We start from the raw sequence: 19,121 nt of genomic DNA, 5'->3' as shown, positions 1-19,121 counted from the left end.
CCTGCACGCTGGGTCTGTTTCCCGACTCGCATTTGTCTGCTATTACCCATGACATGTACGTCCCGACCTGCACGCTGGGTCTGTCTCCCGACTCGCATCGTTTCATCAGTGGTCTTTCCTTCTGCGCCTCTATCTAGCCCGTGGGCTTGCCCCTGAGTCATACCTGACCCGTGGGCCCAGTTCTCAGTTGCATTCGGCCCTGTGGGTCAGTCCCGTTCCTGATTTCTAGCGAGGCCAGGTCTGGCCCAACTCGCAATTCTATCCTTTGACTACCCCGTCAACTGAGACTTTGACCATAGCCACGTGAGCTTGACTCTTGACCTCCATGTAACTTGACTTCTGACCAGAAACGGGGGCTGAACTTCTGACCTCCACGCTGACATGATTTCTGACCAGCCACGAGGGTTAGACTTCTGACCTCCACGCTGGCATGATTTCTGACCAGCCACGGGGGCTGGACTTCTGACCTCCTCGTCAGCATGACTTCTGACCCTTTCGTAGTTTTGACTTCTAGCCACTTCATCTTATCGACCCCACGAAAATGCACCATATCATATAACAATATTAAAAGAGATTTTTTATATATATTTATGAGGTGATTTTTAATACTTTTGGATAAAGAATGAACACCCATTACACGAAAATTAATAAGTAATTACAAATTAATTGGTTATGGATTTTATTCTATTGGGTTTGTGACCCATTAATCATGATGAATTATCAAAAATGTCCATGTGACATTTTATTTTATCGATCAATAACGTTAATAAATCTAATTGCGTAATTGAGATATATTACAAACATTATCTAGAGATTTCATGAAATCAAATCTAAATTATTTAAGATTATTAGTTTAATTAGCTAAATATAGTTCAAACATATTTGAATTCACGAAGGGAGTCTATAAAATTTGCATTCTATATTATTTTTGAATTCACAAAGATGAACAACTTTTGCCTCACCAAACTTAGTGAGTTGCCTGCCTAGTCACAGAAATAATTTTAGTCAACAGAAATAATTTTAATTAACAGAATTCATAGTGTCTTTTTTTTTTTTTTTTTTTTGATAATTCAGATATTAATCCTGAAATTTCTCAAAAGCCACCGGATAATTTCGGAAACACTCGTGAAGGCCCATCCAAACAATAAACATCTTTTAGTTAGTTTGTCGTTCCACTAGAGTAATATTTGTACAGTGCATCGTAGTAATATTTGCACGGGGCGAATCCGTAGCCTTTTCAGAATCATGACTTACGATGGAGGTGATAAAATCAAATGAAATTTATAGCTCGTTTAGCTTCTGATTACCCATATCAATATTTATTGCTAGGATTCAGACAGACAAAAATTAATCCACGTTTTAGCACTCATTTATTTCTTGCATGCAGTTGTTTTCTTCATCTGCTGTCATGTAACAATTTTTCATAAACCTGATTGCATCTATGTCGGATCGTCGATATAATACAAATATCATCAGGTATACTGAAAAGTGGAACAATGTCCCAAATGGTTCTACAAATACATAACAGAAGTTTGCAAATACTTCCTATTTCACACAGCACCATTATTCGTATTCTAGCTAGTAGAGCAGCATACAAGCTGGAGTGTTTCTCTTTGATGGGGAAGTACAATCAGCAAATTATAAGGCTTTCAAGTTCATCTTTGCCACTTGGTCTTCACCTTCCAAACTTCACTGCGAGTTGAACATAGATCCAGTCGTAAATCCTGTCCGCCATCTGGAAGAGAGCAATTCTGATGGACTTTTTCATGATCATTGCGCCCCAATATGCCCAAAATCCGATTATAAATCCCATAGCAATGAAGGCATAATCCAGAACTTTTTCAAGCTTGCTGCCATTACCATCATCATCATCTTTTGCATGAAGTGGACCTCGCTGGGCTTCATCACTAGGACACTCGGGTAGTGGCCAACCACAAAGGTCCTTGTTGCCAGCGTATATCGCAGGGTCATCGAAGGTTAAAAATTGATTCCCGGTTGGGATTCTTCCGGACAAGTTATTGAAAGAGAGATTCAAGTGACTGAGAAAGTTTAGAGCAGATAAGTTGGAGGGAATTGTGCCAGTGAGATTGTTCATTGACAAGTCAAGGGAAAATAACTCTGTCAAAACGGCAATGTTTTCAGGAATTGTACCAGTCAAGTGATTGTTGGACAAGCTCAGGAAGTGCAAATCACGAAGCATCATTAGCTCGTTTGGGATTTCACCAGAAAGATTATTATGCGATAGGTCTATGCTGGTCACGAGGGAGAGAATTCTAATGTATTCATAGGTTGATCCTTTGGCAGTTATTAGGATCTTATCCTTTGGTCTATAAGAGCCCATAGGTGCCATTGCACATTGAAGATTATTATCATGGCATGGGTTAGAATTGGTATAATCTTGAAACATAGCCCTGAAATGTCCTACAGATGAAGGTATTTTACCAAATAATTTATTGAAAGAAAGATCCAAGACCTTAAGAGAAGCGAGGTATCCTATATTTATTGGGATGACACCGGTAAAAGAGTTTGAACTCAAACGCAAAATTTGTAAAGAAGTGAGATATCCAACCCATGTTGGTATTTTGCCCGACAATTTATTTTCACCGAGATCAAGAGTGATTAACAATTTACATTTTTTTAGGAAAGAAGGAAATTGTCCAGAGATACTATTATTGTTCAAATGTAGATACTCTAATGCATGAGGAAATGAGTTTTGACAATGTGGGAATGTACCAGATAAGTGATTGTTAGACAAATCAATGAAAAATATGGAAGTTAAATTACACAAGAAGGGTGGAAAACTACCATTTATATGGTTATTAGACAACACTAAAATTTGAGCGGAGTCTGTAATCGTTATGTTCTTTGGAATTGGCCCTTCAAATGAGTTATTTGAAAGATCAGTAAATGGAGAAAGAGTAGAAGGTATTAGACCACTCAAATTATTCGAACTTAGGTCAAGACATTGAAGCCTAGTGTTTGGAATGAAGTTTGAGAACCAGAGTGGAATTGTTCCTGAGAGTCCTACTCCAGAAAGATACAGTGAATTCAAATACCTTTGGGATTGAATCCATGAAGGAAATATACCTCCCAAATGACAAGAACTCATATCAATTTCATAGGCATGAAAAGGGGGATGCCAATCATTTGGTAGAATCACATTCAAGGAGTTAAAAGATATATTCAAATACGACAAGCTTGTAAGTTGAGAAAAGTGAGCTTCATTCATGTTACCTTGTAGAGAATTTGAGGAGAGGTCCAGTTCCTGTAAGTGAGCTAACAGTCCAAGGTTGGATGGAATACTTCCACTCATATTATTGTCGTCAATGCTTAAGGATGATAACGTTGCTCCTTGTGGACAATTAGATAAGCCATCAAGTAGATCTGCTAACTCTCCGATGATATTGTTTAATGACAGATCTAGCATCCATAGGTTGCATAGGCGGCCAAAAGTCTTTGGTATTTCTCCAATTAAGTTATTCTCTGATACATCCAAATACCACAAGTTGGAAATTCTACCAATAGTTGTTGGTATTTCTCCAGTTAAGTGGTTCTTTGATACATCCAAATAACGTAGGTTGAAAATTCTACCAATCGTTGTTGGTATTTCTCCAGTTAAGTGGTTCATTGATATATCCAAATAACGTAGGTTGGAAATTCTACCAATCGTTGTTGGTATTTGCCCAGTGAGAAAGTTGCCTTGTAAATCTAATATTAGCATATTTTGAAGACTCCCCAAAGTTTTTGGTATTTCTCCAGTAATCTTATTTCCAAACAAACCCAAATACTTCAAGGAAATAACATTACCAAGAGACTCTGGTATCGATCCTGTGATGTTGGTTTCGATCAAATATAGAGCTTCCAAGTTTGTAAGGTTTCTTACGTTCAATGGCATCTCTCCTGTTATATCATTTCTAGACAAATCAAGATACTCCAAATGGATAAGTTTCCCTATTGTTCTTGGAATATCTCCAGTTATTCGAGTGTAGGACATACTCAAGTGTCTCAAGCTTGTGTAATTCCCTAACATCTCTGGGATTCTCCCATAGATGTTATTACTGTCTAAAGCTAAGAACTCGAGTCGGCGCGGAAGGATCGACAAAATTGTTGAAATTTCTCCAGATAATAAGAAATTCCATCGCAAATCTAAATATTGCAACATTCTGCTAACATTCTTCAGAATTGTAGAAAATTGCCCTGCTATTTGAGTTTCGACCAAAACTAGCTTCCTCAAATTATGTAGAGATCCCAAAGCAACTGAAAGTGCCTCGGCATCAAACACCCTCCAGCATCCAGATATATCGAGGCGTTCAAGATTACTGGCATTAGACAACCACCTCAACATGGAAGCGCTGATGTTCCATTCATACCCACTGAGATCGAGCATGGTGAGGGATGTGAGATTAAATGTGGGTAAGGAAGGTGAGACACGCGGGAGACTTGCACCCTCCAAAAGCAACACTTGTAGAGTAGGAATCAAATTAATTTGGTGGAGCCAATTGGTTGCTTTAGAGAGGTTGACACAACTCATGTCGAGATATTGTAGAGAATTTAAGTTGGAGAGCCAACTCAAGTTGTTTGAGAATAGAGTACTTGGATATGTATAATAATTTCCAAGGTCAAGGTGTTGTATGTGGGAAAGATTCCCTAATACAGGAGGAATTAATCCATAAAAAAAGGCATTGGAGAGGTTAAGGTATTCCAAGTGCACAAGTGAGGCAATCATGGGAGGCACATGTGCATATGAGAAGTTATTAAAGCTCAAATCCAAGTATCTCAAATGCTTCAGTTCAAACAGAGAAGGATTTACCTTGCTCGCACCAATACGCTCCACTACCCATGGATTATAATCATAGGGATAGAAATCAATCTCCGCCCAAAGATAATATCCATAGGGGTTGCTACTAATCTCCACCCATGGATTATATTCATAGGGATAGTGAAGGTCAAGACTAGTGACAAAACCAGTAACATTGTCGCAAGCAACTCCTCTCCACTTGCAGCAATCATAGCCAGTCCATGAAGACAACCACTCGCCAGGATCATACATGTCACTCTTGATGGCAAATAAAGCTCTTCTTTCACTCTCCAAGCAGTTGCTCCCCTTGATGGCATGTAGAGAATCGTCACAGTTTGCTCTAGTGCTCGACAGTAGTAAAGCGACAAAGATAACTATAGCATGCTTTGAGGAACTAGAAATCACCATGAAATCCCAATTAAGAGTCATTCGTAAGTTGATTCTCTCTCTAGTAAAGAGGGGAAGAAGATGTGAGTTGGAGGGAATGCAATCCTTAGTTCGCATATATATAAGTTGTCTTGACCGTGTGAAAGTGATCAATGTGCTTGGTTTCGATTGAAAAATTAGATGACTTTGATTCGTGATAGTCCAAGTCCAGTTAGACAGTGTTGTCATTTTCACAATCAATGGTCACCTACTGCGACGACTGATCGATCAACAAGTCAATTTATTTTATTAATACAAATTTTCTTTTAAAAATAGGAAAATGGACATTCAATTTTTAAACATTATGTGAAGTCCCAAATTACTCTTGTTATCATTTCGATTTGCCTGACTTACTCGGACGCAAGTGAAACTGCTTCACAATTTATTCTTATTTCTTCTTGCTTGACCTAAAATTCATAAAGGAGGGAGGGGATGATCACAATGATGCAAAAAGTAAAATTCATCATCTTGGTGGCCTCTCATGACTACTTCACGCCATTAAAAGATAATAAATGAGGTACTTAACAGGCCCCCATATAGAAGGATATTTTTTTACCAATTTCATCTAGACCATTGCTCTATTTTATAAATCTATCAAATGACTATTAGCTCGGCTATGCTATGAGATAGGGAGGGGGCGATCACAAGCTTAGGGCATTTCTAATGATTATAGCTCTAAATGAGTTTTTTTTTCATTATTCTAATATGTCACATCAATAATATAAAAGCTTATAAAAATATCTCCAATGATTAAAGCTCTAAATGAGTTTTTTTATGATCACATTCATAGTATGAGTTGCATGGCTTCATGTATATTGCATTAAATTCAAGATAAAAAAATAGGTTTGTATTTTCACTACTGCTCTAAATTACAAACCTCAAACCTCACCTTTACAATAGTTCAAAGTTTTTTATTCAACTTTTTAGATTTTATAAATATCTCATAAACCTTGCATTGGAGATACCATTAGACAAGTAGTGGTTGTGAGGTCTAGCAAATAGAGAAAAGGGTCAGCTAAGGAGGACAATATGTGGACAATGACATGAGGACAATTTAGGGAAAACAAATGCTATTTTGATTAAAAAACACTTTTTTTTTAAAGAATACTCTTTTAGTGATTTCTCTTAATATCTTAACAAAAAAAGAAGATTGAATCAAATAGATGCAAATTCTTAAGATTTTTATATATGCTTATATGATACGAGACAAGGTCACCTTCACCTTTATCTGCGTCAAAGTCAAGCAAACTTGTCGACTGCTCTTGCATATTTAATGGAGTCACCTTCCATTGTTCAAAGGTGTATATTTCCTTTATCTCTTTGTTGGAACAAGTTAGAAGAAATGCTATTAATAATTTAATGGGTCAAGTGGCAATTTAGGGAAAACAAATGCTATTTCGATAAAAAAAAAAAAACTCATAAAAGAATACCCTTTTAATGATTTATCTTAATATCTTAAAAAAAAAAGACTGAATTAGATAGATGCCGATTCTTAATATTTTTTATGTATGCGTATGTGATAGGAGAGAAGGTTCTATTACCTTTATCTGAGTCAAAGTCAAGCAAACTTGAATATTGCTCATGCTGTCATGCATACTTAATGGGCTCGCCATTAATGAAGTCACCTTCAATTGTTTAAAGGTGTCCATTTCTTCATCTCTTTCTTGGAACAAGTTAAGAGAAATAGAGAATTGCAATTGATAATTAAAATGGATAATTTAAAGGGTCAAATCCTTGGCTTTCACGTTGAATCAGTCAAAAGATAAAATTCAAATTGGAAAATCTTCATTAACTTTTTTTAGATTAAATTGACCTTTTTTAAACTCAAATTAGAAAAATAGATATTCAATTTAGACCACATCATAAAGCAAATCAATTCAATCCTACGGATCATACATGTAACCCTGGATGGCCAACAAAGCTCTTCTTTCACTCTAAGCAGTTCCCTCTTGTGGCATTTTAAAAATCACCGAATATTGCTTAAGGCGATGAAGATAACTATAACATATGCAAGGAACTAAGGCTACATTTGGTTGGGTGTAATATAATCTAGCTTGTAATATAATTAAATTTATAATGTAATGTAATGTAATCTTGATTACATTACTATGTTTGGTAATGTAATGTATGTAATCTTTGATTACAAAGGTGATTACATTCTTTTATTTGGTATCCATTATTTTTTATAAGGAATGTAATTCATATTATTATAAAATGATAAAAATATCCTGTGACCTCTATCGGCGGTCGTCACACCTCTGCCGGAGTTTGCGGCAGCCATCGGCAACCAGCTGCCGCCGCCACCGTCGATCGTCACAGCAGGCCACCGTCTTCGCCAATCAACGACGATGGGCGACGGCAGGCGGGCGACGGCGAGCGACGACCAGCGGGCAATGGTGGTGGAGGCGGACGGGGATCGGCGGTCGGCCATCGACAACCGGCAATTGGCAGCGGAGGTGGCGGCGGCGTCCGGCGACTGGTGGCGGCCGTGACGACCGGCGACCGGCGGCGGCGGTGGCGGCCGGCGGCGACAGGCGACCGGCGACGGCTGGCGACCGGCGGCGGCGGCGGCCGGCGACCGGTGACGGGCGGCGGTCGACAACAGACTAGGGGTATATTCGGCATTTAAACTTTGGTGAAACAATGACCTCGTAATGTAATCGGATTACATAGCATTTGCTTTGTAATCCAGATTACAAATCTTCACTACCTTTTGTAATCCAGATTACATTACATTACAAGTTTTAAATCAAACCAAACAAAATAATCGACTTTGTAATGTAATCTGGATTACATTACAAGATAGATTACAGGCTACCAAACGTAGCCTTAAATGTTAGATATAATTATACTTATTAGATAAGTTTATTTGTAAATTATATATATGAATACGATCTGAACCCTTTAAAATGATCTAGCTTATACTTATTGAGTTCGGTTATTGGATGTAGACCATGTATGTATAGAACATTTAGTCACGTATCTATAATTATCTATGTGTTGATAATAAATGTGCACTATATAATAGGTTGGTCTCCAGAGGATTAGAGTATCTTTTTAAGACGTCTCTTCGTTCTCTATTGACGAAGAGAATTTGGCACGGTCAACCCTAACTCCTCTAGAATGCCAACCTCCTCCTCCTTCTTCTTCTTTTGCAGGATTATTGGATCGGCGAGCTCTATTCGAACTACAATGACAATTCTGCTGCATTCAGATTCTTTGTAATTACAGTATTTACTTTCTTATGTCATGTTCTCGATGAAACGAAGATCTATGCTCATATATTCTTATTTTTTCAGTTGGACGAAAAATGTTAACATTTTCATAATCAATAGACGCCCACCTATTGTGCGACTGATCAATTAAAAGTTAATTTATTTAATTTTATTAATAACAAATTTTCTTTTAAAATAGAAAAATGGACATTTAATTTTTAAACTTTGTGAGAAGTCCCAGATTACCCTTGTTATCGTTCCGATTTACCTGTCCTCGACTGCAAGCGAAACCGCTTCACAATATATTCTTGTTTCTTCTCGCACAACCTAAACTTCATACCGGAAAGGATGACCATAAGCTTAGGCAAGTGGTGACTGGAGCTGGAGCAAGTAAAGGGTCTGCTAAGGAGGACAATATGTGGATAATGACATGAGGACAATTTAGGAAAAATAAATGCTATTTTAATAAAAGAGAATCATAAAAGAATACCTCTTAATATCATAACAAAAAAGATTGAAGATTGAATTAAATAGATGTTAATTCTTAAGATTTTTATATATGCGTATATGATACCAGACAAGGCCGGTCACCTTCACCTTTATGATATGCAGCAAAGTCAAGCAAACTTGTATATTGCTCATGCATATTTAATGGAGTCACCTTCAATATCCAAGGTGTTCATTTCCTCATCTCTTTCTTAAAACAAGTAAGAAGAATTGCTATTGATAATTTAATGGGTCAAGTGGCTTTCACTTTGAATCAGTCAAATGCTAAAATTAAATTGGTGGCAAATTATCAAAAGTAGATGAAGTTTTTAAATATGTAAATCACGTATCTAAGTTTTAAAATTCTAAAATCATATACCTCATATCTATTTTGCCTCTCCATATTAATCTCACCAGGTGGAAAATCGATATCTATAAGGATTTTTGTTGTAGTGCATAATCCTCTGATACTAAACAGTAAGGCAATGATAAGGATGAATATACCATCAGAAATGATATTGAAATCACAATCAGCGACCATTAATGGTGGAATGGGAGAAGTATAGCTAGAAAAGCTAATCAGTTGGAGGAAACACTAAGCAATATGTACATATAATGCTAGGGGCCTCTAACCAACGAGAGGTGGATATATGGACGATCACATAGACATAATTTGGACGTAATATATACTATTTCAATAAAAAAGAATATATACATCTTTAATTTGATTATTATAAAAATATAGGGCACTCTTGTTATCTAGGTATTCATGCTTCACCGATTAATTCAGGAGGTATAGACAGTTTTTCTTTTATATATATATATATATATATATATAAACACAAATGTAAGATTGAATTAGATAGATTAAGATGCTGATTCTTAAGATTTTTATGTATGCGTATGTGACACGAGTCAAGGTCCCCTCACCTTCACCTTTATGGCTCTATCTTCGTCAAAGTCGAGCAAACTTGAAGAAGGTAACTTTGTTGCTCATGGCATGCTTGATGCTTAATGGCCTCGCCACTGATGGAGTTATCTTCAATGGTGTCCCTTTCCTCATCATTTTCTTTCTTGGAACAAGTTATATAGGAGAATTGCTTTGTATCTTCTTGTGGTAGGGCCAGAGAAGAAATGAACGTTGACTTTGTTGCCTTCCATAATTTGGTATGCCATCCATTTACATTAATGCTGTGGTGGAACCCTTAGACTCTTTGGCTTTTAAGTTGAATGACTCAAAAGATAAAATCATATCTTTATTAACTTAAAAAAGACAGGCTATGTCATCCATCTATATGCACATGTAACTATTTTAGATAAAGGGCACGAGTGACTAAGTGCAAGACGAGCCATAACCTAAAGAGAGAATTTACTCTTCGTAGAATCGATCATAGATATCTTCTGTTTTTTGGTATATTTAGGTTAGACTTAGCCTCTACTAGTAAAAAGGTATTCCTAAAAGGGGACGTTGGACTCACACCTTCGACTAAATTTGAGAGATCGGCTTGTGATATGGGGTGGATAAGGGGGCCACAGGGATAGAGAGGGTGTTTTGGGGTTTTGGGTGGAGCATTGATGGCAAATTTATCAGACCAAATAGGGATAGCAGGAATAACAAACTGTATATCTATTCCATGGGCATTGAACGTTGGAGATATTAGGATATTTTAGAATATATTATGTATAAATTTTTTATATATTTTTATGTATATATTTTCTCTTTATCTTTATCTCTTTATGATGTATATAAATACTGTTGGAAGATTATTGGGGATCTTATCTTAAATTGGAGGAGATGATGAATTGGGCAGGTGGCTCTGATCTTGATTGAAAGAAGACTTTGTACTAGAGAAAAGATGACACCCGACACTCCTTCCTCTGCACACCGCAAAGAAAGTAAATGTAAGCGTTAGAGCGAGAACTATGGAGGGAGTCTTTAGCACAGACACTTCACACTCAAGTCAATATTGTAGCCAAGCGAAAAGTGAAGAAGAAGATGAACAGTGTGTTGGGGTTGCAAGGTTGCAAACATAGTCTCATATTGAAAACACATGGAAAAAGATCATGGGTTTATAAAGAGAAAAGATATCTCCATTGACATGAGGCCTTTTGAAGAGAGTCCAAGAGCAAAGCCATGAGGGTCTAGGCTCAAAATGGACAATATCATGCTATTGTGGAGATATCTAAATTCTTTTCGATCCTACAATTGGTATCAGAGTCCGGACTGCCAGAAGGTTTAACCGCCGACTGTGCACAAGAGCTATGGTTTGATTGAGCCATGTGGGTATAATATTAATCTCGAACAAAGAAAGTGGGGACTCCTATGTTCAGATCAAGAGGACCAGACACCAGGCAGGAAGTCCTAGTTGCGGCTAGGCAAGGAAGTCCTAGTAGGTCGGGTGGATCGAGGGGCAGGAAGACCTGGTGGGTCGATGATTGGATGTGGGAAGCCTATGGTCCTTTGTTTGAGGGGGGGATTGTTGGGGTTGCAAGGTTACAAACATAGTCCCATATTGAAAATACATGGAAAAAGATCATAAGTTTATAAAGAGAAAAGATATCTCCATTGGCATGAGACCTTTTTGGGAGAGCCCAAGAGCAAAGCCATGAGGGTCTAGGCCAAAAGTGGACAATATCATGCTATTGTGGAGATATCTAAATTCTTTTCGATCCTACAGAGTTGACTTGTTCAAGCGCTTGAACAAACTCTAAGCGCCTAAAGTCAAAGCGCTTAGACAAGCCTGGGTCAGAACAAGCGTCCTTTCGACTGTTGCGGCGAGGATAAATTTCGGAGTCCACGTCAGGACCAATCCAAGTATCTGAACCGGTCCAGGCAAGGATAAATGCCTAATCACACAATTGTTGCGAAGAGGATTGAGGTGACCAGTGGAGGTGCCCAGACATGGTCCAAGCACCCGGAGACTGCCACATCATCAAACAACTAATTCAAATAGTGAGTTATAAATAGAACCTTGTGTTGAACCCCGTGGTTGTTTTAATGTGATCAACCAAGTTGGGTTAGGTCCTGTTTATTTTTGATCCCTGTGTCTAAGTGCAGGAGTTTAGGAGCGCAGGAAGTCGAGCGGAAGATGCGGCTAATGAGAAGGACGGCACGAGAAGGAGCCAACGGACTCTGTGAGTCCGAAGGGCGAGAGAGCTGCGGAAGAGTACTCCGGTGGATGAGAATAACGTGCGTGGCGTTCAAGGGACGAGAAGCCGGGACGGAAGCTTGCTCGAGGAGAAGGCCGGGAATTGGGTTCGGGTGAGCCCTATTTCGGTTGGCCGCAATCACCCAAGCGAGAGGAACAAAAGCAAGTCAACCGGAAAGTTGACTTGATAAGTGTTCGGTCGACCGAACGTCTTTATCGGTCGACCGAACTCCGATCATCAGAGACCAGCTGTTAGGACACGTCAGCAACCAGCCGTTGGTGAAGTGATCGGTCGACCAAACCTTCTAATCGGTCGACCGAACCGGAGATAAACCAGAGACCTAGTCGAGCGATTTGATCGGGTCAGATCAGGTGGAGATCGTTGGCTGATAGGTCGACCGAACTCAGGGATCAGTCGATCGAACGCAGGCTTGATCCAGAGAGGCTGCATCTGGACGGAAGGCTGGGCAGGTTTCGACAATCTCTCGTGTTATGCGTGTCGATCCGGTGGAACGAGAAAAACATGGGGGTCCATACCTTCTTCTTCGGTTTGGGCCGCTCGGCATCTACCTCTTGAATGGCATGGGATCTCGCGTGGTGAGAGTGAACTGCTTCGGCCCGCGGTCCTCTGGGCATCTCCTGGCGAGTGACAGCCTTCCGCTCGACAGGGGCTAGCCGCTCAGTCGAAACTTCTTTTCTTCGGGCCGCCTGGGCTTCGTCCATATTAATGTACTCATTGGCTCGGTGTAACATATGATCGTAGTCTCGGGGCGGCTTCCGAATAAGTGAACGGAAGAAGTCACCGTCCACGAGGCCCTGCATGAACGCATTCATCATCGTCTCTGAGGTGGCAGTCGGAATATCCATGGGCACTCGGATGAATCGTTGGATATAAGCTCTAATCGGCTCCCTGGGCTCTTGCTTGATTGCAAATAAACTGACACTGGTCTTCTGATAACGCCGACTGCTTGCGAAGTGGTGGAGGAAGGTCGTGCGGAACTCCTTGAAACTTGTAATGGATCCGTCCGGCAGCCTCCGAAACCACCGTTGCGCCGATCCCGAGAGGGTGGTAAGGAACACCCGACACTTTACTCCATTTGTGTATTGATGTAGGGTAGCTGTGTTATCGAACTTACCCAGATGATCGTCCGGGTCGGTGGTTCCATTGTATTCATCGATCGTCGGGGGTACATAGTGCTTTGGCAGAGGGTCCCGCAGGATTGCCTCCGAAAACTACCGATTGATCCGCTCGGGAGAAGAGTCTGTTCGGGGGGGCCTTGCCTTTTCTGTTGTCTCGCACGGGCGCCTCGTCGGATGAAGATCCTCGATCACGATTAACTATTGCGACTTTAGGAGGCGTACGGAATAAGGCCCGATGAAATGGAACCGTGGCAGGCGGTGCTTCCGCTCGGCCTCCTGATGCTGAAGTCGCTTGTTGTTCCATCCGCTCGGCTTGCGACTTCTGTTTCTGTTGTTCCATAAGCTTAGCTGCTCTTGCCTCGATCAGAGCATCGAGCTCCTCCGTGGAGAGCATCACCGTGTGCGGTCATCCAGCTTCGTCCATTGCTTCCGCTCGGATTCAGGTGCGTTCCCACAGACGGCGCCAAATTGATCCTGTCCGAACGCTGAGTCGATGGACGCTGGGCACGTGGCGCTCTCCGAATTGCTGACGTGGATCTCTTAGGATAAGTTCAAAATCAGAGGGGATTTCAAAAGTGTCCATCAGAATATCGGCGTCGCGCCAATCGAAGCACGACTCCATGATGGTATACCATGTACCGAGGGTTTGGTCTTGAGGCTAAGAAGAACTGGCCATTGTCTGAGTGGACGAAATCACAAAAGGCAAAGAAAAGTAGATGATAGAAGGAGGAAGATGATAGACGAAACAGTGCTCAAAGGATCGAAACTCGGAAAAGGAACGCAAAGAAAAACACAAGAACCAAAGATAGAACAGAAGAAGGACCTTACAGAGAAGAATGTAGATCGACGAGGAACACGGAATCACCGGAAAGGGGAGAATCGAAGCAGCCGGAGCACTGAAGCGCCAAAGGAGGTTACCGGACACGCGAAGACGCAAATGCGACGAGAAGGAGAAGATGTTGGTGCAGCGGAGGCCGGCAAGAGGGGGGTGAATTGCTGAAAACACAAAATAAAAATACCCTCCTCAGATTTCAACTCAATTAATGCAATAGTAAATAAAGTAAAGGCAGAAATAAAATTAAACCAAGCAAGGAAATAGAAATTAAGTAGAAAACAGGATTTAACCTGGTTACAACCAAGGAGGTTGTTAATCCAGGGCAGTAAGAAAAAGCTCAGTAGAAAAATCTCCTTTGCTGAAGGCGGAGAAGCCTTTTACACTTTGGAAGCTTAGAACTATTGCTAGGAATGGCTACACAATGATTGCTTGAGTTCTTGTTAAATTCCTAGCCCCAGGGGCCTTTTTATAGCTCTTGGAAAGTCTATCTCGAGGGTCCAAGGCGCCTCCAACAAGGTTTAAGGCGCCCCCACTCCGGATAAAACTTTATCCGCAGCGCAAACAGTCAAACTGGACTGCTCAGGCGCCTTAAACAATCATTCAAGGCGCCTTCAATGTGTTTAAGGCGCTTAGTTCTACACTTCGCTTTACATAAGCAGGCCTCTTTATCTTCTTTTCTTCTTCTCTTGTAGCTCCCTTCTTTTGGGTGATTGCGACCAACCGAAATAGGGCTCACCCAACCCACCCGCCTTCTCCGAGCAGCCTTCCGTCCCGCTTAACGTCCCTCGAACGCCGCGACGCCTTCACGCCCACCGAGTACTCTTCCGCAGCCTCTCGCCCCGGACGCACCGAGCCCGGGCTCCCTTCCGCATGCCGTCCTTCTCGCTAGCCGCCTTCCGCTCGACTTCCTGTTCCTAAGCTCCCCGCACACTCGCATAGTGGATCAAACACAATAGATTCCATTCAACGGTTGATCACATCAAAACTACCACGGGGTCCAACAATCTCCCCCTTTTTGATGTGCATCAACCCAAGTTCAAGTTAGGGTTAAAATAGACATAAAAAGTAATTTTAAAGAAAAAATTACTAAACTAACAAGTTAAGCATAATTTTTTGCAATTAGTAAAATTGCAACACTTTGCAACACTTTTTATAATAACAGAAATGTTAAATTTTTCTAACTCCCCCTAAACTTATACTTTTCTCTCCCCCTTTGATCACAGCAAAAATGGGGTTAAAAAAAACTAAGTTAAGTGAAATGTATAGAAATTTAAAAAATTCTAAGTCAAAATGAATTTTTCCCAAAAAAAATTTCTAAGTCAAATTTTAGAATTTAAAAAAAATTCTAAGTCAATAAAAAATTTCTAAGTCAAATTGAAATTTTTGAATTTTCACAATCTGACTTTTTAGAATTTTAAAAAGATTTAAAAACTTTTAAAGCATTATATAATTCTAATTTAATGCTTTTTCAGAAAGTTAATTAAACATTTTCTTTCAATATTTTAACTTCCAGGTCGTGGCGAGGCACTAGGCCTTCTTGGTTATTGGAGCAACAACCACTTCCTTAGACAAAGCTTCCATAAAGAATTTCAATATTTAATTTTCTCACTGTAAGCTTTTAATTTTTGAAGAATTAATTAAGCACAGATTTTGGAACCCAATAGAGGTTCCTACCTATGAGGTTATTCGAGATAGGGTACATAATTTTTGGGTATCCTTCTAAGCTGACCCTGATGGTTTCTAATATACCAGTTCAATTTTCCATAAACTTTAATTTTTGAATTTGGAAATCTATTTAAACATGTACTATTTCTTAATTTCTCAATTTCTAATTTTAGATTTTTATTTTCAGATTTCAAATTTTTATTTTCTTTTTCTAATTGATCTAATTCTTTAGACAAAGCTTTAATAAACTCAAAAGACTGTTTAGAGTTTAGGGCACCTTACTTACCTCATCTTGCGATGTCCCCTTCATCATTGCTTTCTCCTTCGATGTTCCTCCCCTTCATCTATGCTCATTTCTGAGCTAGACGTTTTTCTAGCCGATGGTTGGCCATCGCTAGTCCCAGAATTCTTCGATGTCTCGACTTGAGGATGATGAATCACCAAGTAGCCTTCGTGTTCTTGTGCTTGGAGGATCTGGTTTCTTGCTTTTGATTTTCCTTTCTTTCTCCTTTCTCTTTAATTTCGGCAGTCATCCTTGATGTGCCCTTCTTCGTTGTAGTTGCAGTGAACCGCCCTTTTTCTTTGTTGATGCCTATTTTTCTGCGGTCTAAATTTATTAGAATTAAAAACTTATTGAACCGCTTTACCAGTAGTTCGCTTCTGATTCATCGATCGAGACTTCAAGTCGAACCGATTACTTTTGCCTTTAGAGCTATGTTCTGACCGGTCTTCTCTACTCCATTTGGCTCGAAACCGAGATTCGTGAAGTTCAAAAGTCGAAAATAACTGTTCTAAGTACTTTCCTCGAGGTCCTTAGAGATGTAGTATGCATCTACTAAGGAGGCCCACTGGAGTTCTGGAAGGCATTGAGCGCCTGGGATAGAGTCCCGGTTGGTTACCTCTTCCAAGGTTCGTAGTTGCATTATCGCTCCTTGATTCTCGCTGGAGTTGCGCCACCTTCTCGCCTTGGTTCATCCGGAGGTTAACTGGTCCGGAGGATGTCGCGCTTTGCTAGCTTCGCCTGGAGGTACCTTCGTGAAGTTCCGTGAATTTTCCCGAGATCTTTCATGAGTCGTAGCTTCCGATCCGTTTACCTCCCCGCTGCGCGCTAACGAGTAGGTGGAACTCAACCTCCGCTGGCGATTAAATCGCTTGCTCCTTTTGCTCCACGTGTTTTCTTCCTTGTCTTTAGGAGTCAAAACCATATTTCATAGTAATTAAAATATCAAAGTCTGCTTTAAAAATACCTCCATTTTATGCTTCCATGTGGCGAAGTCTCCGTCGAACTCGGGATGGATGTTCGCCTCCGCCATCGCCTTGATCGTAGTGCTTCATTGGCATTGGTTAGTCCTTCCGAGGCGATCGGGCTCGATACCACTTGTTGGTGCAGCAGGAGGCAAGAGGGGGGTGAATTGTTGAAAACACAAAATAAAAATACCCTCCTGATTTCAACTCAATTAATGCAATAGTAAATAAAGTAAAGGCGAAATAAAATTAAACCAAGCAAGGAAATAGAAATTAAGTAGAAAACAGATTTAACCTCGTTACAACCAAGGAGGTTGTTAATCCAGAGAAAAAGCTCGATGAAAAATCTCCTTCTCTAGGCGAGAAGCCTTTACACTTTGGAAGCTTAGAACTATTGCTAGGAATGGCTACACAATGATTGCTTGAGTTCTTGTTAAATTCCTAGCCCCAGGGGCCTTTATATGGAAAGTCTATCTCGAGGTCCAGGCGCCCCAACAAGGTTTAAGCGCCCAACTCGATCTGCAGGATAAAACTTTATCCGCAACAAACGGTCAAACCGATCGCGCCTTAAACAATCATTCAAGGCGCCTTCAATGTGTTTAAGGCGCCTTCAATGTGTTTAAGGCGCCTTCAATGTTCTTGCTACAGTAATTTCAGCCTCTTTTGTCTTCTTTTCTTCTTCTCTTTAGCTGCTCCGTTCTTTTGGGTGATTGCGACCAACCAAATAGGGCTCACCCAACCCACCCCTGCTTCTCTCGAGCAGCCTTCCGTCCGCTTAACGCCCTCGAACGCCGCACGCCTTCACGCCCACCGAGTACTCTTCCGCAGCTCTCTCGCCCTGGACGCACCGAGCCCGTCGGCTCCTTCCCGCCGCCCTTCGCCCTTCGCTTCTTCCGACTTCCTGTGTTCCTAAGCTCCCGCACACTATACGGGATCAAACACAGCAGGATCTAACCAACTTGGTTGATCACATCAAACTACCACGGGTCCAACAGAAGAAAGCGAAGGCTTTATAGGGACGAGTCCGATCGGCCTCCACCGTCGGATGCAGGTCACAGGAACCGAAGCATGCATCGGACCGTCCATTTCAAACCGGCTCAGTCTCATCGCCTGCGACGCCGCTGCCGTACGATGATGACAGCAGCGCCACGTGGCATTCGGACACTGGGGTGCATTTAATGAGCGCGTGCTCGCCCTTAATGACGGAGATTGGCGCAAATTCCGAGGAGATCCGAGGGAGGGTGGCATTGACTGAGGTTGTAGCTACCTCCACAGGGCCGAGTGGAGGATGGTTTCTTGTATGCGCCGCTCGGCGCAACGGGCGTCCAGTCAGTCGGACTAATCGCCTCCTTCAACTAGACTTGAAGGGGAGGCAAGTGATCCGACAGTAAGGACAGGGGGCCCCCTTTGAGGGGAGTCAACGCCACGTGGAGGTCAAAAGTCCCAAGGACAGCATGAGGTTCGGTCGATAGGGTCGATCAGGTCTTAACGGAGAAATACAACCCGACGGGGGAGTCGGGTCTCCGACGCTCATGGGGAACAGGGTCGTCGGGCCGATCGGGTAGCCCGCTCAGCCGAGGCAGAAAGCAGCAATACTGTGAACAGTCAGCAGAGCACACGATCGGGAATCTCCCGAGCGGACCAGCACCTACGACAGGCCGGACGTGAGGGGACTGCCGACCGACCGGACGCTCGGCACGGGGTAAGAAGAGACAAAAGGACAAGGGAACATCTTCTGACAGCAGGTATGTTCAACGACCAGACCATACGCAGGATCTTACTGTTAGGATCCTTCGTACTCGGCTAGAGATGGGGGGTGTGAATAGCCGCCCCAAATTACTCGTTTCTTCCTACAATTCGTTAGCGCAGCGAAAAAATAAAATAGAAACGAAAGGAAGAATATCAAACCTTAACACAGCGATGTACGAGGTTCGGAGATGATGCTCCTACTCCTCGGCGTGTCCGTAAGGTGGACGAACCCAATCAATCAAGTGGATGAGTAGCTTCTGCAGAAAGGCCTTCCTTGGAGAACCTACTCATTTTTCACATTTAGTACCCATTTACAATGTCTTCTTTTCAGGAAAAAACTTGAAATAAGTTAAATGTATGATATCACAGAGCCTGTCTTGGATAGAGTCAGAATCAAGGATTTTGATTTGAAC

At 41.3% G+C, this 19,121-nt stretch overlaps 1 protein-coding gene and 1 long non-coding RNA gene across 2 annotated transcripts; both read right to left on the bottom strand.

Moving 5' to 3' along the window:
* Positions 1 to 1,675: 1,675 nt before the first annotated feature.
* Positions 1,676 to 7,655, bottom strand: LOC122004591 (LRR receptor-like serine/threonine-protein kinase GSO2). The gene is made up of 3 exons (XM_042559454.1): positions 7,481 to 7,655; positions 3,235 to 5,172; positions 1,676 to 2,421 (listed from the first exon to the last, which is right to left on the bottom strand). Exons 1-3 carry the CDS (start codon positions 7,653 to 7,655, stop codon positions 1,676 to 1,678), a joined length of 2,859 nt encoding a protein of 952 aa, XP_042415388.1.
* Positions 7,656 to 8,586: 931 nt separating this feature from the next.
* Positions 8,587 to 9,978, bottom strand: LOC122005125. The gene is made up of 2 exons (XR_006118328.1): positions 9,856 to 9,978; positions 8,587 to 8,838 (listed from the first exon to the last, which is right to left on the bottom strand). It is a non-coding gene; the product is annotated as an uncharacterized LOC122005125 (long non-coding RNA).
* Between the last annotated feature and the right edge of the window lie 9,143 nt (positions 9,979 to 19,121).

The sequence above is a fragment of the Zingiber officinale genome, chromosome 7B (assembly GCF_018446385.1).
Source record: "Zingiber officinale cultivar Zhangliang chromosome 7B, Zo_v1.1, whole genome shotgun sequence".
NCBI lineage: Eukaryota > Viridiplantae > Streptophyta > Magnoliopsida > Zingiberales > Zingiberaceae > Zingiber > Zingiber officinale.
This window is presented reverse-complemented; position numbering and strand designations above follow the sequence as displayed.

Bases quoted from the DNA above. Each gene is read 5' to 3' on its own strand.
- LOC122004591 (XM_042559454.1), bottom strand. From the start codon at position 7,655: ATGGCCGACCGCCGATCCCCGTCCGCCTCCACCACCATTGCCCGCTGG. The intron at 5,173-7,480 runs GTGTGACGACCG...AGCATGCTATAG, and splicing joins TGCCGCAAACTCCGGCAGAG to TTATCTTTGTCGCTTTACTA. The intron at 2,422-3,234 runs GTAACATGAATG...CTTCATCTGTAG, and splicing joins CTCCTCAAATTCTCTACAAG to GACATTTCAGGGCTATGTTT.